At 34.2% G+C, this 24513-nt stretch overlaps 3 protein-coding genes across 3 annotated transcripts; 1 reads left to right on the forward strand and 2 right to left on the reverse strand.

The window, feature by feature from the left end:
- Positions 1–18: 18 nt before the first annotated feature.
- On the forward strand, positions 19–19983 carry LOC138123005 (retinol dehydrogenase 12-like). Its single transcript, XM_069037481.1, has 6 exons — positions 19–214; positions 267–385; positions 18948–19208; positions 19257–19466; positions 19516–19726; positions 19775–19983. Exons 1-6 carry the CDS (start codon positions 123–125, stop codon positions 19917–19919), a joined length of 1038 nt encoding a protein of 345 aa, XP_068893582.1. The 5' UTR covers positions 19–122; the 3' UTR covers positions 19920–19983.
- Positions 19901–21365, reverse strand: LOC138123006 (retinol dehydrogenase 12-like). The gene is made up of 6 exons (XM_069037483.1): positions 21151–21365; positions 20933–21098; positions 20628–20882; positions 20412–20580; positions 20146–20353; positions 19901–20098 (listed from the first exon to the last, which is right to left on the reverse strand). Exons 1-6 carry the CDS (start codon positions 21261–21263, stop codon positions 19993–19995), a joined length of 1017 nt encoding a protein of 338 aa, XP_068893584.1. The 5' UTR covers positions 21264–21365; the 3' UTR covers positions 19901–19992.
- A 1282-nt stretch (positions 21366–22647) lies between these two features.
- On the reverse strand, positions 22648–24304 carry LOC138122999 (facilitated trehalose transporter Tret1-like). The gene is made up of 2 exons (XM_069037459.1): positions 24078–24304; positions 22648–24020 (listed from the first exon to the last, which is right to left on the reverse strand). Exons 1-2 carry the CDS (start codon positions 24169–24171, stop codon positions 22681–22683), a joined length of 1434 nt encoding a protein of 477 aa, XP_068893560.1. The 5' UTR covers positions 24172–24304; the 3' UTR covers positions 22648–22680.
- Between the last annotated feature and the right edge of the window lie 209 nt (positions 24305–24513).

Raw genomic sequence — 24513 nt, forward strand, 5'->3', positions numbered from 1 at the left:
CAACCGCAAACTAAATTCAATTTCCGCCGCCTAATTTAAAACAATCAAATCGTGTTGAAACAAAATACCATTTCCGTTTGTTATGTTTGCTGTTTGTGTCATATGAGGTGTTTCGGGGAGGAATGGACCGGTTTCTGGAGCAATTGGAGACAGCGAAGACGTGTTGGTGGCCTTACATTTTCACATTCTTCCTGTTTGTTCTAGGAGCCATCAGGTGACTCCAGTTTTCCCATTTTCGCTGTACCCTGATGTTAAATTTTCCGCAGAAAATACATCGGAGGTACTTACTGTCCAAGCAAGAACAGGATAGATGGAAGAGTTGTCGTCATTACCGGAGGATCGAGCGGGATCGGACTGGTCACTGCCAAAGAACTCGCCAAACGCGGTAAAATATCCTTTTTGTTTTGCAAAAATGTTAAATATGTAATTTGCGGTCCTTTTTTAGTTTTATAGGCACGATAAGGTCTGTTTTTATGAAAATGCACCAATATAAAAAAATGTGATGATTTGGGGTTAAATGTCAAACTGTGTTCTAGACAGACTGCACGTCAGTCACGTCACTGTCATTTATAGATAACACAGGTCTACAAAATTAAAAAAATTAATTGGTGCCGCTGAAACTTAAACGTGATTTTAATGCATAAGGTCTGGTGATCTTCTCAGTAATGTTAATTTGTGAAAACTACGTATTATACCTACAGTTTTTGCGGTAGCCGCAGCGATAACTGTTTGCCGTTTCACGTATTTAGTGTTGGTGTTTGTTTAATAAAAAACGGTCAGAAATAAAATCTTCGAGATATTTTCGTCAAAACGATCTAATCTAAATGATCCGAATACATTTTGTTATGTTTGTGGCGAATATACGATAAAGAAGTGTCGAAAACCCATCTCTGAATTTGTGCAAAATGCATACCTATTTCGCTTACTTCAACATGAAAATCAAAGACGTTGACAAACCTTGGCTTCCAAACAACGTTTGCAAAACGTGTAGGGAACATTTAAGACAGTGGATGAATGGAAAAAGACGTCATTTGAAGTTTAGTGTGTCTATGGTTTGGAGGGAACCAAAAAATCACTACGATGACTGTTATTTTTGCTTAATCAATTTACATGGCGCTGACCGAAAAAAAAAGACCTATCTCGATCTGGAATCCGCTAAGAGACCTATGCTTATTGTTGAGGCAACATCATTAAAACCCCTACCTTTTACTCAAGCCGCTACATAATGGTAATAAACATGGTGCAGTTCCTATTGCTCATTCCACTAAATTAAAGGAGTATCAAAACAAATTTCTGGTTTTGGAAAAATGGAAGTACCATGCATCAAAGTCCATTATCTACGAGTACATAATAATCATTTGGATTAGTTTCCTGAACATCTTGGCTCTTACAATGAGGAACAAGAAGAGCGATTTCATCAGAACCTAAAAATTTTACCAGGGTCGATGGGCTACACATATGATGGCTGACTACTGCTAGGGTATAATGCGTGAATGTCCTGAAGACATTCACTCAAAAAAATAACGAAAAAGAAGCTTTCCTTATGTTCAGTAATGTCATAAAAGGTGAAAAATATGTAGAAGCAGCAGTTTTTGGACACGTGTCATATCTCGGAAACTACACGTAGATTTAGAAAAAAATATATACCATTCAAATCAGCATAGCAGGCATAGTCAAAAACAGTTTTAATCTTTCCGGCACCAAATCCACTGTAGACCTGTGTAATTATCGTTAACAAATTTCCCATGTTCATAAATTACACTGCGCCGCAAAATTAACGCATAATTTCAAAACTCGTGTTTTTGAGCCAAATTTATTTCCAGTTACAACATTTCGAACTGTAAAGTATTAAAGAAGTAGATTTATTAGTATTTTACAGTAGAAGTCCGTTAGGATAGCCTTTACTGCCGAGCCAGAAATTTTGTGAGACGAGCTCGCAGAGCGAGTCGAATAATACTGGCGAGGCTGTAAAGGCCCTAACGGACGTATATTGTACAATAGTTTTTGTAATATCTCTACGATTCGTTCAAAATTATCTTTTTGAAACACATTTTTTTCAACGCCATCGAAAAAACCGAATGATTAATAAGTGTGCGGAGGACGTCGTCATGTCAACCGGTGTTTATGAAAAAAAATTGTTTCAATGTTGTTTGTCAGATTTGTTCAACGCTTAACTTTCCGTTGAAAATAAGTGACTGAAATCAATAAAAAATCGCAATCAAGATATTCCCGATGTCCGGAAGTGAGGTCATCGTTATTGTCTGCAAAATCGCACTTGTGTTAGTGAAGCATCAACTTCAATCTTGTCTCCATTTGCTGCTGTTTGTCAGATTTGTGCAACACTTAACTTTCCGTTGAAAATAAACGACTGAAATGAATAAAAAATCGCGATCAAGATATTCCCGATGTCCGGATGGCCGCAGAGCAAGTGAAGTCATCGTTATTCCCTGCAAAATCGCGCTTGTGTTGGTGTTAAAATTCTGAAGCATCATGTTCGATCTCGTCTACATCTGCTAGTGGCATACGGATTTCGATTAATTCAAGGTGTGTCCCATAACATTAAACATTAATTATTGTACCAATTGTAAAAAAAGTTGAAAAATAAAGTTTAGATTTACGTTGCTATAGTTATTTAGTCATTTATAACGGCCGCTCCCGCTCATAACGGACACCTATAACGGACTCCGGCCGTTATGAGGTTGTTTACATGGTGACAAACAGTCCGGAAAGCCACCTTTAACAACTAGATATTACAAAAAATAGTAAACACTACAATAATCAGAACACAACAAAGAAATCAAGAAAACAAAAAAATAAAAAAATTCAAATTCGGAGAAAACAAAGAAATTTAACATTTAATAGTGCGTGTTGGCACACCGTGCCTTTATTACAGCTGCACAACATTGTCTCATGCTTAAAATGAGGTTTTGTATAACTCTTTGCTTAATTTCTTCTCAAACTTGAGTTAGATCCAAAGACAGCTGATGAAGAGTTGTTGGTGGATTTGGTAACCTTCTAACTCTTTTATCTGTAGGATCCCACAATTACTCGATGAGGTTTAGATCTGAACTCCTTGCTGGCCATTGCATTTGCCCAACTTCGACCTCACGGAAATAATGCTGCACTATTCCCGCAACGTGCGGTCGACCATTATCATGCATAAAAATAAAGTCATCCCAATAAATGGTCGGAATGGGACAATATGAGGTTCCAGAATATTGGTAATGTACGTCGCCGCATTTTGGTTTCCTCTTTCTAGCACCACCAACTCTGTGCGAGCGTCGAAAGTGACACCTGCTGAAACCATAACGGAACCTCTTCCAAAATTAACTTTCGGGATAATGTTACATTGAGCATATCGCTCTCCTGAGCATCGGTTCACCCGGACACGTCTGTCACTTTGATCCAGGCAAAATCTGGACTCGTCGGAGAACATTACTAACCTCCATTGATCCAATTCCCAATCAACGTGATTTTGGGTAAACAGCAATCGTACTCTTCGGTGAGCAGATCTAGACCATTTGCAATATCTTGTTGATTAATACCGTCTTCGGCTAGTACAACAATTTATGTACATTGTTCGGCTGTGGTATGTCAACTTAAACGTTCGTAGGGATTCATTTTCGAAATTTATGACTGAAGGAACCAAAACATCTTACTAACCGTCTCTCAAATCCACAATCAAAATGCTTTACGAAATTGACCAATAACACTAATACAAACTTTTCATAATAAACAACTTTAGAAGTTATCAACATGGCGATTTTTGCTACTAAACAAAAGAAATACGATAAGATAAGAGATTCAGCATAAGGAAATTGCAGAAGAAGTAAAATACAAAAAACTACGGTTCATTTTTACTTTATGCGATAATTTTGCGGCGCAGTGTATATAAAAGTACCTACAAAATATTGAGTCAGTTAAATTAGATTAAATTTCCACAAATATGGTATTACAATAACTTAATTTCAGATTCAGTTCAGATTCTGCAAAAATACAACCAAAGAAAAATGGCGATGAAGATGTACTGAGTATTATTATTACATATTATAAAATTTGTTACACAGTCTAGGACTGGTTTACAAATCTATGAGGGGCATGATGACCAACTCAATAGACCGGGACCAATGGCTTAACGTGACTTCCGAATCACGAGACAGAATATAGCCTTTTTTTTTAAATTATTTTAAATTTCGCCCTGGGTCGGAATCGAACCCGCGACCCTCGCGTCCCTGAGCCGAAACGGACTCCCTTAGGCTATATTCTGCCTTTATAGAAAAAAGTATTAAACTGATACTTTGTGGTAATTTTATTATGCAAAAGTTTGGAACAATTCCAATACCTACTAACACATTATTAATGTTTTAAATTAAAGACACTTTAGTTTGGTATGTCTAAACCTTTTAGTTGAATTACTTTAAAAGTCGAGAGCAATAATACTCATTCCAACAATGGGAGGGTAGGAAAAGAGTAATAATTTGTAAGTGCAGATAGTGTTATATTTATATGTTACGGTAAGAGTGCAAAAAGGGTCAATGTGCACATCCACCGGCTTATGTGTACATTGACCAGCAGAACCGGCCAATGTGGGTAAATTATCTCTTATATGCACTTTGACCGGTAAATGTGTACAGTGTCCTAGTACTTCTGTTGAAGTTAATCGGTATATTATAGGTCTGTGCAACGTATGTAATTAGATATGCAATATGATTTATTAAAATACAACAAAACAACAAGTAAAAATAGAAAATAAACTAAACATAAGGAAAAACAATATACTTTTTTTTAGTCCTTATTGCGACAGGGATTGCTACCGTGGCATTTAGAATTGCTTAATACCAGTGAAGTTTTACACTGGCACTTCTTTGTTACGCATTTTCCCCTTCAACTGCATTTTTAAAACCTGCACATTACATTTGTCCCTAATTGTTATTCAAACTAAAACATCCACCAATTGCACTGTTATGTCGTTTCAACCTAGACCTAACCTCACACCGGCGGGTATCCACATTCACCGGTTATTCTGGCTTGGCCTTAGTAAATTTATATCTACATTTACCATCCGCCTTTGCTAAGCGAATGTGCGAAAACGATGACTGAAAAAGATTGCTATGCACGTTTACCAACGAAACCGGTCATTATGAACATTTACCGGTAAATACGCAGTTTTTCCGTAACATAAGTATATACTTTCATAGAGCAAAACTACCTGCACAAACACTATTTACCAACGCTTTTATTATTGGAGTAAATATTATTCCAACCTATCTCAGTTTTACTTGTTTAAAAAAATTATAAACTACACCCACCGGCAGAAAAAGTGGAACATCATTATTATTTAAAAATCTATCATCGCGGTGTGTGGTTCCTCTTTTTCGACCAGATCTAGGTCTTCTTGTGTACTGACCAGTCTCTTGAAACCTTCTAACAGCTCTGTGACCAGTAGTAAGATGAGCCCCAATAGCATTAGCTGAATAAGGAATGCTACGACCGTCTTCAACCAAAGCTAATGCTGGGGCAATATTTCCACCAGCTAGAGGCATTTTTTTTACTTTAACAATAATAAAAAATTACAAAAGTTATCAAAAGCTATAAAAGCTAACCAGGTTGCTTGATTATTATAAAAATGGTAAATTTAAGAAAAGAAGATTTTTAAGCAAAAAATTTGTTTTTATGCGAAAATAGCCAATGCTAATGCTATGTTTGCTGTCATCACCTGTTCAAAATACATCAAAATAGGTACATATTATGGGAATAAATTTGTTGTTGACTAATTAATTTTCCGCTTTTTTTGCCGGTGCATGTAATTTTTAATAGGCTTATGCAACACTTGGAAAATATAAATGTATTATCAGATCGGTAATTTGAGTTCAGGAAAGGTCACCCTATTATCCTGGAGTTATTAGACCTTATCGGTGATATTTCATTAGGAATGGATCGAGGAAATGTTTCACGTGATAAGTTCTGTAAGCACTCGATCGATACATTCGTTCGGAAGTTATTGCTAGATAAATAATACTTTTATGGAGTGCGAGACTTGCTCTATAGATTACATATTAAAATCCTGTCTTAAAAATAATGAAAGTTTACTTCGTTACGTTCGTAAGGATTGCTACTGCCACGTTTCAAGGATTTTTCTGCTTAAAAAAAAAGCTGCTCCAATTTTGCAACAAAAGTCAAAGCTTTAGTCATATCGATGATTTTCAAGTTTTTAAAGATATTTCCATTAGCTTGTCTATTTATTTGTGGATACTGTATTCTATGCGAAATAGTATATTTCAAACCAAGGTAAGAAAGTGCTTTCTTGCGGACCGCAGGCAAAGATTATAAACCGAGCCGTAGGCGAGATTTGTAAGTGCCCAAGGTCTGCAAAGGCACTTTCTTAACAAGGTTTGAATACTATTCTTTCTCTACCGGCACAACTTCGTTAAAAAAAGTCAAAAAAAGATGGTTATATTCCTGATTAAAACGAAAATTTTGAGAATTGAATAGTAGGCTGGGTTATTTGTTTAATTAACTTGTCATCACATTTGAAGATTTGACGTTCGAAAATTTGATATAAACAGAAGTTGTAGTATAGTTTTCCCATTTATATTTTGGTTTTATGGCAGTACAATTGTAATTATTAGGGGCTGGGGTTGTGGTTTTGGCAATAGATGTGAAGATATTGTAGCCTAGTCAGACAACAGACAACGGATCCTTTTTTAGAGTCCTAGGATTTATGGCGGTAGTTGCCTATTGTCGGGGTATTTAACTCCCTGACAACAGGGCTGGTAGTAAAACCAAATTATAAATGGGAAAACTATACCTACCTAGCTTATCTGTTTATTTTCCAGATTATATGATTGATCTACCAACTTGCTTTATTGAATTGGCTTTCATTTATCAATAACTTATTTCACTTTTGACATTTGTATTTTGGTACCGTTTTACCATAAACATTTCATGATTAACTTTCTTACCTTAGCGAGAAAGTTGAATTTTCTCACCTCAAATGAGGTATCCACAGCCTACATTTCTAACCGGTAGGGAAAATAGAATATTACATACCGAGGTGGGAAGTGTTTCATTCCTGTCGAGAGCTAAGATAGTTTACCAAGGCGTAGCCGAGGTGAACTAATGCTCGAGACAGGAATGAAACACATTCCCACCGAGGTTTGTATACTATTTTATTCGGAATCATTACATTTTTAGCAAATAAACAATTAATTTGATGCAGTTTCATTTCTACTGTTTTTCGAATTTCAGTAAGTACGCCACTGGAAAGTGGCCTATTACTGACCAAGAGAGGGAAGTAAAGATAAAAAGAATGGTTAACATTCCGCCCTCGTATAAGGTTAGGAATGTGCATATTAAATACAAGTCCGAATAAAATATTTTTTTGGCGTCCGTTATTAAATGCACAGGTTTTTTCATTCATTTGCGTTAAACCTGTGCATTTAATAACGGACGCTAAAATTTTCCTCCTCGTAAAAAAAAAGCATTACTTTACTCACTTGTTACATAAATAACTATTAATAGATCGCTTAAAAATTAAATTTGCACAGATATAGTACTATAATTAAGGAAAACTTTAGTATGTGCAGTTTTTAATCATATTTTTCTGCCAATCACAGATAAACTTTAGGGTATTTTACAAAATCAAATTCCAAATATGTTATAAAATAATTGTTCGTACAGTAAAGATGGATCTTTACGTTTATATCTATTTTAAGAATAGTATTGATTGTTTTTGTGTACTTAAAAGTACCAGGCTATTTGACCACTTTTTTTGAACAAACGTTACACTTTCTTGTCGTTTTGTTATTTGTACAGTGCGAGTACAAAGTCCGGAACTAATGTGATAAAATCGAAATTGTTTTAAATGTTTTAATAGTATTTAACATTACCATAGCATGGGTAAGAGGATTTTACTGGCGGACAGAAGGATATGACTGGCGAGTCGTAGACGACCCTGTCACCTTCTGGAATCAGTAAAACCCGTTACCTTGCATGTATTGTTGAATGTTTTATTTGTTACACACTTGTAAATAGTCATTCAAACTAAAAACTAAATATTAAAAGTTCCGATATTTGAAAAAAAATATCGTACGGCTCTGCACGTATTCCTTTGGAAACGCACGTCACTCATATGAGCACAGGTGTAAAATTAGCCAGTAAAAATCTTACAGGCTAGCCATTTTCAAGGCGACTACAGTGACTTGATAAACTTATGTTTACAAGTACGGAACAAATAAAAAAATCTATTCAGCTCATCGTCATTTTTATACTGGGTGCCCCAAAATTCGCGGAACAGCTTAGCAATATGTTGTTAAGTAGTCATTAAAATATCAGGTAATAGTAGTTTATTTGACGAGTTCGTGTGTAAATTGGGCCTTTTTTGGCACGAGTGGGCCTTTAAAACGCTCGACGAGCGTTTTAAAGGCCCGCGAGTGCCAAAAAAGGCCCAATTTACACACGAACGAGTTGAATACAACGTTTTTTTGTCGACGAGCCCCTTAAAGGCTCCAAATCGCTTAAAACCTTTAAAATTAGCTTGACGTTTCGTTTTGACAAGTTGTGACATTTATCAAAATCCGTTCACATAGGAGAGAATTCTCAAATTCTGACAGTGTCGAACAAAAAAAATTTTTTTGTAAAATCGTATCAAAATGAAGTCATTTATACTGTAATTTGCGGACGTAAATAATGCCTTTTGCACCCTAAGGCCTAAAAGAACAACAATGAATTTTAATAACTATTTTATTTCTTGCATCACATTGGCAACCAACAACATAACTCTTGATTTTTGAGAACGAATCATGTCGTTTATTTTTTTAAAGCTTTTAAGGTGGATTTAAATGATTTTACAAAAAATAATGTATGCATTTCGGGCGTGAACGGCGATTTTGGCCCTTTGGCGTCTTATAATCCCTCGACCCTTCGGGCCTCGTGCTTATAATTCCGCCGCGGGCCAAAATCGCCTCCTTCACGCCCTTAATACAAAAATACCTATCTATTTTAAAAAATCAATCTTATCTTCTTTTTTGTAGAAGATATGGACCAATTCGTTACACTAAATATGGCAACATTTAAAAACATTCCATGTACTTATCCCAATAGTCTGCAAATATTTAATTTTTGTTGTATCCATGGAAATGAGAGAAAAATTAAAGCCATGTTGCCGTACGTTAATTGAGGTTACTTATCTTTGACAGAAATGATCAAAATGGAACTTAGTGTTGAAATATTATTTCCGCACTTGTTAGGAAATATTCCACTTTTCCTAACTCCAATTAGTATTCAATTATGTTAGTTATCCAAACTCTAGTAGAGTTTTTTTTTTGCATTTTTACAGCATCTAATTTATATAATGTATATTTCTAACTAATTTGAAAAATAGCTATTTATGTAACCAGTTAGGAAATGCGTTATTTTGTGTAACGAGTGGAATATTTGCGGGACGAGCGCAGCGAGATCCCGCAAAATCACACGAGTTACACAAAATTGCATTTCCTAAAGTGTTACATACAAGATTTTTTCTAATTTTGACAAAAAAAAGTTTCTTCAAACGTTAAACGAAGTAATGAATTTCATTAATAATAAATTATTATTGTGTTAAAATATCAAGTAGGTAAGTAGGCACGGTTATTTTGCTTAAAAACAAAAAATATGACAGTGTCAAATTGATGATACAATAAATTTTTCCTAACCAGTTAGGAAAGATTTTACTTTTCGTAACCAGTTACGAAAAGTGTGACGTTTCCCAACGTCAGTTAATTTTGAAAAGTGTCACTTTATATGTCAAAATTAGAAAAAATATCTTTATAACTAGAGTCAATTATTTTACTGACCATAAGTGTTTACTTATCCTTTACTTTGACATATGACCGAATACGGAATATCAAATTTATACAGGGTGACTGACGAAAAACCTTTGATGCTGTATCTTGCTTACTTTTTATCCGATTTGAATAAATGACACATCAAATGAAATAATTTTGAAAACACTTCAATACCAACTAAATAAAAAAAATATATTGCTTCCAGTTTTTGACAGATTAACATCAGCTTCTTTTTTTCAAATAGCACTGTACATTTTTTTTTATTCGGTATTGTAGAGATTTGTCTTCTAAATATAAAAATCCCAAGAACTATACCCATTCATTAAACAAAAGTCAAGAAATTAAAGAGTAAATGTACAAAATTTAAAAATCAAGTGACCGAAATAAACAAGAGACAAGTTTGTTCTAAATGCTCGAAATGACTAAGTAAGCTCTGAGTATTCATTTGTCAAAACAGTTTGATAATAATAATGTTGCTGTGGAAGAAAATTTCCAAAGACGATTTAGTGTTAACGTGTGGTGTGGCATTTTTGGAGATAGAATGGACTAGTGAGTCCCTTTTTTATTGATAGCAGTCTCAATTAAACACAATATCATATTATTTATTATCAAACGAAATAAGCAATTTTCTGGATGAGATACCATTAGCAGTGTTGAAAAGAGTCGTGTTTCATCAGGACGGGGCCATACCACATAATGCACGCATGAATTTTGTATTTTTATTTCATACTGTCCGGTAGATGCTCGATTGCATCATCAATTTGAGTCCGGTAGGTGAGTTATAACAGTATCAGAGCCGGAAAGTGTCATTTAGCAACACCTGCCGGACTGTTTTCCTTTTATACATCAAATCTGACATTGAAAAGTGAAAAAGTCAAAAAATATTCGATCTAGAAAAACAATAGCAACGGCCGTTGCCACAGGAAAAAAGGTGATGCTATTTTCACAATATAATGTGATTTTTTAATTTTTGAAATAAAATGATGATGCACAAGAGACTTCCAGTATGAAATAAAATACGTTACGATATACATCCGGTAGTACTTGTAATAGGTACTCATTTAGACATTCTAGACTCGGCTCCTAACGTCGCCTCGTCCATAATGTCTACCTCGTACTGTTACAAGTAACCTACCGGACTTATAACGACGAAAGGGTGCTCATGGAGCTATTCGATGGCCCGCTAGATCCCCAGATTTGAATCCATTGGATTTCTTTATATTCATTCGAAACTTTAGAGACAATGTTTATTTGAACCCATCAGGTAGCCAAAAAAAGTTAATAAAAAAAGATAGTGCGAGTATGTCAGGAAAAACCCTGAAATTTTTTACTGAATGCAAAGGTGGGCATTTCTAGAAGGTATCGACAGTGTCTGCAACAGCATTGAGGAAATTTTGAGCAACTATTATAGATTTTGCATTGTTTACAAATTTGAGTACTTGATTTTTTATTTTAAATTTTTTTCATTTAAAATGCATTTTTTTTTTCTTTTAATGTAAGAATATTCAGAAGGAGATTCTTTATATACTTTATAAGAACGAATAAAAAAATATATAGAGTGTAATTTGAAAAAAAAAAGTTGGCTATCGTCTGTCAAAAAATAGATGTCGAAAAAAATATCGAATAGAATAATAATCAAGTGTTTTTCGAACTATTTCATTTGATGTGTCAATTATTCAAATCGGATAAAGAATAAGTAAGATACAGCGTCAAAGGATTTTCGTCAGTCACCCTGTATACAGTGCGTTCGTAAAGTTCGGAATAAATTCGATAAAATTGTAAGCATAAATTTCTTAAAAACTGCATATTGTACAGTACGTTATTTATGTTGACAGCTTGTCATATCCTAATAATGACGTCATCAATAATTTTTTTAAATGACAACCCCCACTTTTTTAATCTTTTTCTGGTAGACCTTCCTACTACTTAAACGACTAGTGAAAAAAATTGATACCTGACATAACAATTTTTTTGAGAATAAATGACTAATTTTACTTAAAAAAATTTAACTTAATTTTTAATGTAAAAATTGTAATTGACCTCAAACAAAAACAAACAAACATCTAAGGTTAACAATAAAATTTAACGCAAATGTTGAAATTGCCTCCCGCCAACTATTTGGCACTCACCGACACTTTGTGCACTGCGGTCAATAATGTCAGAGCTTATTTGTTCTATTTCAGCGCGAATTCTCTGTCCCAAATTTTCTACATTGTTTGGTCTATTAAAATAAACCTTGGATTGTAACTAAGCCCATTAAAAAAAAAATTACGTTAAAAATTAAATTAAATTTTTTGAAGTAAAATTTGTAATTTTCTCAAAAAAATTGTTATACAGGGTGATTCTGAAATAAGTTTGGAAAAAAAATGTGGAGTATCCTTGACACAAATTAATTCTGCGTCAATAACTTGGATGTGAAATCAAAAGGATGGAAATTACCCTATATCCTTGTGTTTTCAACGCCTATGAATAGGGAAAATTTGTCCGAATTTGTTCACTTCATTAGCAACTATTGTTACATCAACTCCACAATAAAGTCGTAGGTGCACGCACACTGTTTTGTAAATGTTTCTATGGAAATGATCGAGAGGAGTAATGTTACGTTTGTGACTGACGGGTACCTTTGATTATTATTGTTGCTAAACTACCAAGATAATCAGGTAATCACCTTTAATTCAGCAGCGTACTAGCAATTTTGACCAAATTTTCAATCATTTGTATCTCGAAAACGAAAAAACTTTTATAAGAAAATTTTTTTGTCAATGATTTCTTCTCATCATCACCAATTACCGGTTTTTTTCCAAACTTATTTCAGAATCATCCTGTATAAGGTATCAATTTTTTTCATTGATCGTTTAGCTAGTATGAAGCCGTACCAGAAAAATAAGAAAAAAATGGGGGTTGTCATTTAAAAAAATTATTGATGACGTCATTATTAGGAGATGACAAACTGTCAACATAAGTAAAGTACTGAACAATATGCACTTTTTAAAAACAAAGTTGACCGGTTCGAGAATTTTTCTCAGAAATTAATACTTACAGTTTTACCGAATTTATTCCGAACTTTACGAACGCACTATATAAATATGATATTTAAATTTAAAAAACTGTCGATGACATCGTAATGTGAAAACAAAATTTGTATCAAATTAATTTCAGACTCAACAGCCACTGTACATTTTGACACGTCCTCACTGTAATTGATTCTTACTAAGTTATTAGTATAATTATTCTCGACCTTAAAAGAGCATATGTACAGATTGATTTACATAACTTTCCGGCCCTAACGAAATTTAAATACAGCCAGCAATACGTTTTTCATTCATAACTTGATCCAAAAACACGAATGACTTTAAACCTTTGTATCGTTTGTATTCCCCACAAAAGTCTCAATTACAACAATTTAAAAATGACAATATTTCTTTTTATTTAAGAAACTGACTCATCATACAATATCATATCGATCCTTTCGTTATTGGAGCACATTTTAATTAACAATAGTAATTTACGTTATAAAGTGTATCGTAATGTATTTTTTATATAATTGATTCAAAAAATTGAAATTCACGCATAGTTATCCGTGCATGAAGTGGGTCATTTTTTTACGTGTATTTTTTTTGCATTGTTAGTAAGATCGAAACCATAGAAACCATACAAAACAGTGTGTGAAATGCGATTTCACGCACACGACTATTTCTGTGTTTCACTTCACGCACTGTTTTTTATTAGTTACCTAGCAACATGGTCACTGCATTGAAACTTCAGAGTTCCTTCAAAAATTTGAATTTTTAATTTCAATTTTTTGAATCAATTATAGAAAAAATATTGTTTATTTCGTATTTCGTGCGTGAAGATGTTTTTGTGCATTCAAAGGCTTATACTGCCTCGACCTTCGTCTCGGCGTAAAAGACCTTTTCATGCACAAAAAACACTCTCTTCACGCACTTAATATAAAAATAACTATTACTTCATACTGGAAGTTTATTCTCTATCACAATTTTATTTCAAAAATTAAAAAATCACATTGACATTATATTGTGAAATTCGCATCATCTTTTTTACTGTGTCAACGGCCGTTACTATTGTTTTTTACTTTTCAATGTCAGATTTGATTTATAAAAATAAAACAGTACGGTAGGTGTTGCTTAGCGACACTTTCCGGCTCTGATACTGTTATAACTCACCTACCGCACTCAGATTGATAATATAATAATGTAATGGAACATCTACCGTACAGTATGAAATAATAGTTATTTGTATCACAAGGCTAGAAAATGTCATTTTGCAAGTGCAAGCACGGTTTGTGGAGCAGAGGCGTCAGCCGTGTAAAATATAATAATTTTTGTTAAATAATTACCGGATAGGGAATTCATTTTTCTTCCATTGGCAACACAAAGGATTCAAGAAGCGACTGTCACGACAAAAATCAACCAATTTCTCAAAAATTCAAAACCGTCGTCGTCCTCTCAGTTATTCCTAAGGCGTCGCTTGATAACCCCCTCGACCTCTACAGCTTGCAATAAAAGATACAAATTTGCCCGACATCAATATTTCACACTTAAAAAATTGTACAAAAATTCCACATGACTGACATTTTGTGCTGCCAACCTAAAATCTTTCATTAAAAATTCCTGTTTCGATTTTCTTGCCTAGGCAGGGAAATTTTCCAGACGATTTAGACGAATGGAAAATCAGTTTTTCTGGACGGAGGCCGAAAAAAATTATTTCAGAATTATACAAAAAGTAACTGTCAAGTGATTGTCAATAATGCCAGGAGTGTCCAGATTTCATAGTAAATAAAGGTATCAAGTCATCACTGAATAACGTATTACTGGCTGGCAACTTTCATTAGGGTCGGAAAGTTATGTGAATCAGTCTACATGTACAGAGTTATTCACGTAAGATGACTAGCCTGACCAGGTAAAAATGCAACCCAAAATACAATTTATAAAACTATCTCGATCCCTATTACATTATCATAATGCACATAAAACATAGACAGCTTTTAACGTCAGCTTAATGAATGTCAAGTTCTCTCAGAAAAATACCTCTCTCAACAAAGTATGATTTAATAACAATAATAAGCAATTAAAATCACAAAAGTAATGTCTATGTAGGATCATGTCGGTTCTGTCATCGTTCGAAAACATTTTCACAAATAATAAATATGAACCAAAAATGCAATGACAGATATACCTACTTGAATTCCTGATTTAATTTTTAAATGCCAAAACACAATGAATGCTTTGTAAAATGTATTTTGGGTTGCATTTTTACGTGGTCAGGCTCGTCATCTTACGTGAATAACCCTGTATATTGGGGCAAAGAGGAACAAATTTTGAATATTTCCACGAGATTGTTTTTTTTACAATTTCATCAAGGAATTTTAGATTGTTTCATGAGCTTGCCCATTAAAATTAACGTTGTAATCTATCTTCACTCAGATTGTTTTGCTAATAAAAATAAATAAATTAATAATAATTAGTGATAATCGCAATGTTTTTTTTTCACGTTAATTTATAGTCAATAGACGAAACAACCAGTGTTTAGCATGGAACATTTCACATTTGCACAATTTTAGGTTTGATCGTTTGTACACGAACAAAGTCCGAAGGAAAATTATATTTTAAAGTTTGGACGTTCAATCCCAGGATCGGTAAAAAACCGACCAACGAACGTTTCCGGATTTTGCACTCAACGTATACACTGATATTCAGTCTTTGATCAACTTGATTTTTACCAATAATAGGTAGTTGAAGCAGTTTTGCAAGGGACCAGGTCATACAAGCAAAAAAATGTCATACACATATTTTTTTTGTTCGACACTGTCAGAATTTGAGAATTTTTTCCTGTGTGAACGAATTTTGATAAATGTCACAACTTGTCAAAACGAAACGTCAAGCTAATTTTATAGCTATTTATGCACCAAGGGCATTACAACGATGGTTACGCCCGGAGAACGATGAATCCAGCTCGAGGGTTTAGCCCGAGAGATGGATATCGTTCGATGGACGTAATCATTCGGTGACGCCGTGGTGCATACAAGATTTTATTTTTCACTACGTGTTCTATAAAAAAAAGACAAAGAATTTTCATCTTCATCTTTGTGTATGCTTTACCTACATAAATACAACATCTGGTAGCCTATGAAACAAAAACAAATTGTTTATTTATAATTGTCAAATTTTCTTTTGTGTTGCAATTATGAATTGATGAGGGCGTTATGAATTCATTACGCCCTCTTATTCTTATTGTGCCCTCTTATTCTTATTACGCCCTCTTATTTCCCCGGTTGTTATGGACATGTTTGCGTATTTTGTATTCTAGGAGTTATCATTCAATTATAGTAAAGTGAAACATAATAATTGAGTCATACATCAAAAATTGCCAAAAATTACCATATCGGTCTTTCCACAATTAGGTAGTAAATGCCATTCTGCGCTAATTTATTAATTATTTATTCCACTTTACGTTCAATGTATAACAGATATCATGAATGTTATAATATGAGTAGAAGCAAACAATTGTCGCTATAAAAAAATTATTGGTATTATAGAGGTCGCTTTAGTTTCAATTTGACAATTCCTTCGAATCACCAACGTAAGATATTTTCATTTATCTACGGTTTTTAAAAGGTGGTAGTACACTCTTCAAAATGCTTTATCTTCAACAATTTTAACGTTAGAACCTAGACATTTTTGTAAGAGTGTCTAGGGGTCGGAATCTACCACTGGTTAAAGTTTGTATGATAATACAGGGTTATTCTAAATGATTGTAGTCCAAGGAGGCGTAAAAACTGAATGTAAAATTTATGGTTGCCGCTCCGTATAAAAAACATCAAAATGAGTACACACCGTTCACACACAGAAGTTAAATTGGGTGCAAAACAACTCAATCTTTTTAGAATTGGTTGCAAAACAACTCAATATTTTTGGAATCAATCGTTAATTAAAAAATAATAAATAAAATCCTCATCACCGCACTTTTCACCTAAAAAATGACAGTGACAGCGACAAAAATTGACAGTTCACATGAAAGCGGCAAAAATTTCATAACATGGGCATGGCCTGTTTCGACTACAATCATATGGAATAATCTGTATATGAGTATATGAATCATACATACAGTGAGTTTTTTTTTAAGACTGGCCATAGGGTTTTACATGTTAATTTTTTTAACTTTTGATCCGATAAAGATATTCAAACCATTTTTGGAACAAAGTTGGAAGATTTTCAAACTATCGGATAGATTACAATTTAATATCCCAAACTGTCGAAAATGTTGTTAAAAAACTCACTGTATACATATTAATAATTCCTTTTCATAATTTAGAGGTTTTAGTGAACTTTTAACGGCTTATTATTTCTTTCTCACCATCCCTGTTGCGTTCCTTTCCAAAACTGAAAATATTTTAAACATTTTTGGAGAATACTAGTTACGAACAAAAAGTGTGCCTCATTACTTCAATAAAATTTGAAAAATAGGTGTTTCTAATATAATATCAACTTCTGCGCATGTTAAAGCTACGAACTTTTTTTAGTTAAGCAGCTTATCTACATTTACTATTTTCTTCTCTTGTTTTTTTATTTATTTATTTTTTTTTTAATTGAAAACGACGTAAATAGGTACTTACTATTTTTTATTTTTTAACCAATATGTCTCACAACAATTTTTAATAAAACTAAATAACAATATTATTAAACTGCGTAAAAGTTTCCTACTTGTGAGGCTTTATTTAAGATCATAGCCGAGCTGTTTTTCTGACCCTTGAAGACCGCGGTTCGACTCTGGAACACAAGCCCTCTTGATTGCATTCTTACCCCACTTTTTGGGAAATTTTATGGGTTCCATGCTTCACTATGTAATTTGTTCACAGTCGACTCTTCAAAGCCTACTACACGCTAAAATTTAAAAAAACACCCGATATAATTTCTTCAAGTTACCAAAAACAATACGAGATATCTTTGTATGTATTATTACAGCTTTATATGATTGAAACTAGTGAAACTACAATACTGTTCGTTAGTACCTACCTACCTTCTCTTCAGATTGATAGAATTGAATATGTATGTTCAACTTAAAACTTTCCAGTTTTAATTTTTCGATTTGATGGTCTTAATAGCTTAGACGTTTTAATCAATTGCCCTTCAACAGATTCGATGCTGCAACGCTGGCGTTCCCAAGAATTTAAAATTCTATCCGCTTTGTTTAGATTTATCCATATACTCTCAGTCAATGATTTTTATAAGCCAATGTAAATAATAGTTATTTTTATATTAAGTGCGCGAAGAGAGTGTTTTTTGTGCATGAAAAGGTCTTTTACGCCGAGACGAAGGTCGAGGCAGTATAAGCCTTTGAATGCACAAAAACATCTTCGCGCACGAAATATAAACAATATTTTTTCTATAATTGATTCAAAAAATTGAAATTAAAAATTCAAATTTTTGAAAAGGAACTCTGAAGTTTCAATGCAGTGACCATGTTGCTATAAAAAACAGTGCGTGAAATGAAAAACAGAAATAGTCGTATGCGTGAAATTGCATTTCACACACTGTTTTGTATGGTTTCTATGGTTTCGATCTTACTAACAATGTAAAAAAAAAGACACGTAAGAAAATGACCCACTTCATGCACAGATAACTATGCGTGAATTTCAATTTTTTGAATCAATTATATAAAAATTGTCTTTTTTATTCGACACTGTCAGAATTTGAGAAATTTCTCCTGTGTGAGCGGATTTTGATAAATGTCACAACTTGTCAGAACGAAACTACAAGCTAATTTTAAAGATTTTTAGCGATTTGGAGCCTTTAATCGGCTCGTCGAACAAAAAAACCTTGTATTCAACTCGTTCTTGTGTAAATTGGGCCTTTTTTGGCACTCGTGGGCCTTTAAAACACTCGTTTCACAAGCGTTTTAAACTGGCCCACTCATGCCAAAAAAACCCAATTTACACACGAACTCGTTAAATAAACTGCCATTTTTGTATTAATGGTGATCTTTTTACAGATAATTTGAAAGGCATCTTGGGCAATGTTCAAAGGGAATCTATTTTTATATTATTGTATCTTTCCGTGTGGATTTAAACCATCTTTAAAAAAAATGTTCTTCCATTTTTTCTAGGTGCAACAATAATCTTGGCGGTTCGGAATGCAGAAAAAGGCAAGAAAGCTCGCGAAGTCTTGTTAAAGTCTTGTCCCCAAGCGAACGCCATCATAAAACTGGTCGACCTCACGGATTTCGTCAGCATTCGTGAGTTTGCCAATCAACTGACTCTTGAATATGAAAAAATTGATGCACTAATTAACAACGCGGGAATTATCTTCCACCCTTACAAGAGAACTGTCGACGGTAACGAAATAACGATCACCACAAACTACTTCGGTATGCCCCGTTGCGTTTGTGCGCTTTTGTGTTTAAATTATTTTACAGGTCCATTTCTATTGACTCATCTTCTTCTCAATCTGTTGAGTAAATCTGACAACGGCCGCGTAATAAATTTATCAGCAGTTGCACATTTGCGAGGCAAAATTAAACTCGACGACTTAAATTCTGAAGAGAACTTTGTGGAAATAGAAGCCTTCAGTCAAAGTAAATTGGCGTTAACTATGTTTACAAAATACATGGCTTCATTGTTAAAACGTAATTGCACTGATTAATGTAATGCAAGTACTGAAAGCGTTTGTTCCAGACACGCGAATAACATTTAATGCGGTGAATCCTGGTCTCGTTCGTGGAACAAGACATTTGCGCAATTCTAGATTAACTACATCTTTCATTACGAAACTGTCGGTGTGGCCGTGGATGTGGCTCTTCATGAAAACGCCATATCAAGGGTGTCAAACTGTGATTTACGCAGCGGTCGATCCATTCCTCGCAAATGTGTCTGGATGTTATTTCAGGTAATGCCTTCTCTAGATCTAATTTGATTCTTTTACGTCACATTTCAGCAACTGTGAAATACAAAAACCGTCCGATCTCGTCAATGACATCCAGCTGTCGGAAAATTTATATAAAAGAACGTGCGAGATAGTGAAGATTGATGGAGAGAATATCATAAATAAGGTGGTGGAATGTGAAGACAAAGAAATTTAATTAATGACTGATCTTCTTTGCTATGTTCAAAATTGATACATGCATAAAAATATGTCACCAATAATTGTCTTTTTTACGTTGCTGTATTAAGTCTCGTCCATCTTTCGCTAACAGCCCACAGCCAGGCGGCAGTGGCGTCATCTTTTGCCGCTTCACTGACTTCTGCTTCTTCACAGTTACTACAAAAAATGTATGTATCTTGGGAGAAGTGAAATTAAAAACTCACCTAAAATATTTTCCTGTTACATTAGGTAATTTAGAACTTAATGCTGCATAAACAACTGTATAAGCCCCTTGACTAGGACTTTTTATAAACGGCCAAAGCAGTGGTTTTATCAAAATAGTAGCCAGCCAACTATTAAAAAAACTCATATGTCGAATTATCTCTGTGCTAACTATTCCTGGATGGACTGCATTTACAGTCACTTTTGTATCTGACACATTTTAAAATATTAATTAGAAGGAAAACACCATTTGCTGTTTTCAATTTACCTTTTAACTTTTTTGCTAATTCCATTGTAAATAAGATATTAGCTAATTTGCTTTGAGCATAAGCAGCAGCTGGATCATACTTTTGATCACTATTTAAGTCCTCTCTATTTATTATTCCTTTTTTATGAGCTACACTAGATACATTTATTATTCTGCTAGGAGCAGATTCCTAAAACACTCAACTCATTAAAAATCAAACACATTCATGTAACACACCTTTAATCTGTCTAATAATAGATTAGTTAATAGAAAATGTCCTAAATGATTCACCCCTAATTGTGTTTCAAATCCATCTTTTGTTTTTGAGTTTGGAGTTCTCATTACACCACCATTATTAATTAAAATATCTAAACGCTCTTGCTCTGCTTTGAATCTAGCAACAAATTCTCTAACAGACTGTAATGAAGCTAAGTCACATTTTCTGCAGTACACATATTTATTGTTCGAGTCTAAGACTATCTCACTTCTGGCCTACAATTAGTCAAATTATGTTAAAATACATTAATACTTGTTTGAATTACTTCTTCACAACGTTTCATGTCGCGACAAGCCATATAAACTTTGGCCTTTCGTTTTGCAAGATCTCGTGCTGTTTCTTTACCGATTCCTGTATTGGCCCCAGTTATAATCACTACTTTTCCTTCTGCTAAAACGTTGGGTTGCAATTTGCTTCCTCCAGTCCATTCTCTTGGAAAACGGTGTAATCAGCGAATGTTGTTCATTTACTTGTGCAACTTACTTAATTATACAAGTTAGTCCCAAGGCCGCAGCTGCAGTGCTTGCATAAAAAATAGGTTTAGGGATCTTGAAATTTAAAATTGTTATGGGTCTAGAAACTCTTTTTTTAAACATTTCGCTACTGCAAACAAATTACTTTTTATTTTTATCCTACCGGTTAAGACATAACCTCAAATATCATGTGTCACTTCATATATTACTAAAATAGTAACTTTCTCAATACCAACATTACTGCCAACCATTACCAAATGAAGTAACTTCCTATTACAGTTGCGGAAATAAAATTTCGGGCACGATTTTTCTGTCACTTCAACAAAATCTCTGTAAAGCACCTTCTACTGTCATCATGACTGACATTAAATCATCGGTTTGATATGTTGCCTACCCGTTATTATGCCACAAATGACAATTTTTGAATGCCAAAAAGAGAAAAATATGACAAGAGTAAAAAATAAGGTTATTAACGTAAAGGTTGTTTTAGAGTTTATATCATGACATTGACAATAGTGCCCGAAATTTTAATTCCACAACTGTACATTAAAGAAGCTCAGTGAAAACTAATTAATTATAATCGTGTCTATTATAGGACTACTAGGTTGCCATAAATTTGGTTAGGTTGGAGGCTATGTGGTTTCTGATGACAAACAAAAGGTATCGTAACCGTAAGGCAGCGAATTCCTTTGCAACAGTTGCATATGGCTCTATTTCTCGCTAAGTGATAGATGTTTTTTCGTTTGACAATCAATTTTGGTTTCTGGCGGCATATTTAATTGGACTTAATCTTAGGACCAACCTTAGGCATTCAAAATTACTTTTGAAAATTCTAGTTACACACAACATGAAAAACGTTATTTCCCCCTAAAAGTTCGAATTCTAGGGAGTAATTTATTTTTGGCACGATTATATGTAATTTAAATACAGGGTCATTATAAATGATTGTCCCATCGCAGTTGGCCAGTTGGCGTTGAAAACCCACACAAATTTTGGATGTGCCGCAGCCTCGCAACGTTAGACAAACTAGTAAACCACTGCCGTCTCTATTTATTTAGTTAAATAGAGACGGCAGTGGTTTACTAGTTTGTCTAACGTTGCCGTCTCTATTTAACTAAATAAATAGAGACGGCAGTGAGTAAACAGATTTCCACTCCCGCCAGGAGCCCCACCTATCAGCGATATTAGTCTCACTCATATTATGAGGCTTGCGGCACATTCAACTACCCATAACTACGTCACCAACATCTACTGCGATGGCACAATTATTTATAATGACCCTGTACAAAATAATGCAAATGCTGCATTTTGCAAATTGCATCAGAATCTAAATGTATAATAAAGTCATTAAAAATCGATTGTATTATTTATTATAAATTCATAAAATTTTGATTTAAATTGCAAAATTTTCACTTTCATTGGTTTAGATTCATAATTTGTCAGTTGTCAGAATATTCAACAAGTATGTAGGTAGAGTTTACTTCTTTAACTAAATAAAAAAGACCAAAACGAGAAAATGTTATTTATTTCAATACTGAATTTAACATGGTTGTTTGTCTTTTGTTTTAGATGCTTTTAAAGACTGCTGAATTTCTTCTAGTGTTTTACCCTTGGTCTCTGGTACAAAGTATACCGCTAAAATGGTCGAAATGAAACAGCTTATTGAGAAAAACAAAAACGGAGCATACAATCCGAAAGACGTGTCAAGTAGATGGAATAGTTTGGTGGTACAACTGACTAACACTCCAAATACAATATTTAACAGAAGTAATCCCTTTCCTTTAATACTTGCCGAGAATAGTTCTCCTAGCATTAAAGTAGGTACGATGCCGAGACCAAACGAATAAAATACAACATACGTGATCATTCCAACTAATGGTATCCAGTTAACTATCGCAACATTAACTTCGCCACCATAAAATTGTTCAATGAAGAAATAAGTCGCCTCACACAACAAAACCATACCACACAGCAACAACGATACGAAATACGACTTTCTTCGTCCAAACCTGTCAAGAGTGAAAGCCGCACACATATTCAAAACTGCACATAGACCCATGAAAATTATGGCTGAAGTACTAGCCGATACGTTGCCACCAGACTTTAAGAAAATATATTGGGTATAAACTGCAAACGATGAAATTCCACCCAACTGTTGAGAGGCCCTCAAGAAAATTCCCGCGTACACTGCTTTTCTGTTACTGCTGAGGGTCAGCACGTCTTTCCAGCTTCCAGACTCTGACATTTGCCTGTCAACGTCAGACTTTAGTTTATGCAGTTCCTCTTCAACGTTTTGCTTTTGACGGAGTTTTTGCAGTGACGTTCGTGCATCATCTGTTCGACCTTTCATAAGATAAAAATACGGCGATTCTGGCATGAACACAAAAGTACATAGGAAAAATATTGGAAAGACGAGGCATATGTAAGCAGCCGTTGCAATTGTCGTGTAACTTCCTATCACATTGATGGACAATTGTCCGAGATAAATTAGAAATGTCATCAAATTACCCCAAGTACCTCGCACTTTAGGTGTGGATATTTCTCCCACGTAAATGGGCAAAGAGGCAAACAGACAAGAATCACCGAGGCCCGTGATAAATCTGGACACGTAAAATACATAGACAGATTTGGCATTAGCGATAAGAATGAGGGATATGATGTGAGGAAAAGCTATTAATAGGAGCGAATATTTTCGTCCAATTGTATCGTTTAGTTTGGCAAACAAGAAGCTCGAAACTATCGCACCGATTGGAGGTAAAACCGTAAAATACGAAGCTTCATCTAGCGATATGTTGTAATTGACTTTGTCTTCTACGATTTTGGGAATCGAAGGTGATGACCACGAGAAGAGCATGCCTGCAGTGAATGACGCCAAACATGCTGAAATATGTAAAGTTTTATGTCAGGTTTTAAATAAGTCAGAGAATGTCAACTTACATAAAAATATTGCTAGAGCTTGGAACCAATCTTTGTCTTTTTCTGTTGTCGCATTGTGACTATTGTTTTTTTCTGTTACATTTTCCGAAGTCATTTTGATTAAGTACCTAACTATGTCTAAATTACACAAGAATTTTACGGAGTGCTGCTTACTGGTTCGTCATTATGTGAGATACTGAGTATGTGTGAGAGGTCACTGGTGCCAAAAGTATAAATTGCTTAGTGTTATATCTGACAAACAATGAGATTGCTTGAACTTTGTCAGAGGCGTAGTGTTAAATGTTGCAACAGTATAAAAAACAGTAGCACATGACAATAAAATTTGATGGTGGTAATTTTTGTAAAGTAGGGTAAGGTGGGGCTCAGTGAAACAAGGGGCACAGTAAAACAAACGCAATATTTCTAACTTTTTCTAACATAATGTTTGAACTTATGT

This window comes from Tenebrio molitor, chromosome 2 (genome assembly GCF_963966145.1).
Source record: "Tenebrio molitor chromosome 2, icTenMoli1.1, whole genome shotgun sequence".
In the NCBI taxonomy this organism is placed as follows: Eukaryota; Metazoa; Arthropoda; class Insecta; order Coleoptera; family Tenebrionidae; genus Tenebrio; species Tenebrio molitor.

What these genes read in the sequence shown, in the direction of transcription:
- LOC138123005 (XM_069037481.1), top strand. Translation starts at nt 123, where the DNA reads ATGGACCGGTTTCTGGAGCAATTGGAGACAGCGAAGACGTGTTGGTGG. An exon ending in TTTGTTCTAGGAGCCATCAG is followed by an intron (nt 215 to 266) that starts GTGACTCCAGTT and finishes AATTTTCCGCAG; the next exon opens with AAAATACATCGGAGGTACTT. An exon ending in GATCACCACAAACTACTTCG is followed by an intron (nt 19,209 to 19,256) that starts GTATGCCCCGTT and finishes ATTATTTTACAG; the next exon opens with GTCCATTTCTATTGACTCAT.
- LOC138123006 (XM_069037483.1), bottom strand. Translation starts at nt 21,263, where the DNA reads ATGTTTAAAAAAAGAGTTTCTAGACCCATAACAATTTTAAATTTCAAG. An exon ending in GGACTAACTTGTATAATTAA is followed by an intron (nt 21,099 to 21,150) that starts GTAAGTTGCACA and finishes CCGTTTTCCAAG; the next exon opens with AGAATGGACTGGAGGAAGCA. An exon ending in TATTATTAGACAGATTAAAG is followed by an intron (nt 20,581 to 20,627) that starts GTGTGTTACATG and finishes TGAGTGTTTTAG; the next exon opens with GAATCTGCTCCTAGCAGAAT.
- LOC138122999 (XM_069037459.1), bottom strand. Translation starts at nt 24,171, where the DNA reads ATGACTTCGGAAAATGTAACAGAAAAAAACAATAGTCACAATGCGACA. An exon ending in AGCTCTAGCAATATTTTTAT is followed by an intron (nt 24,021 to 24,077) that starts GTAAGTTGACAT and finishes TACATATTTCAG; the next exon opens with CATGTTTGGCGTCATTCACT.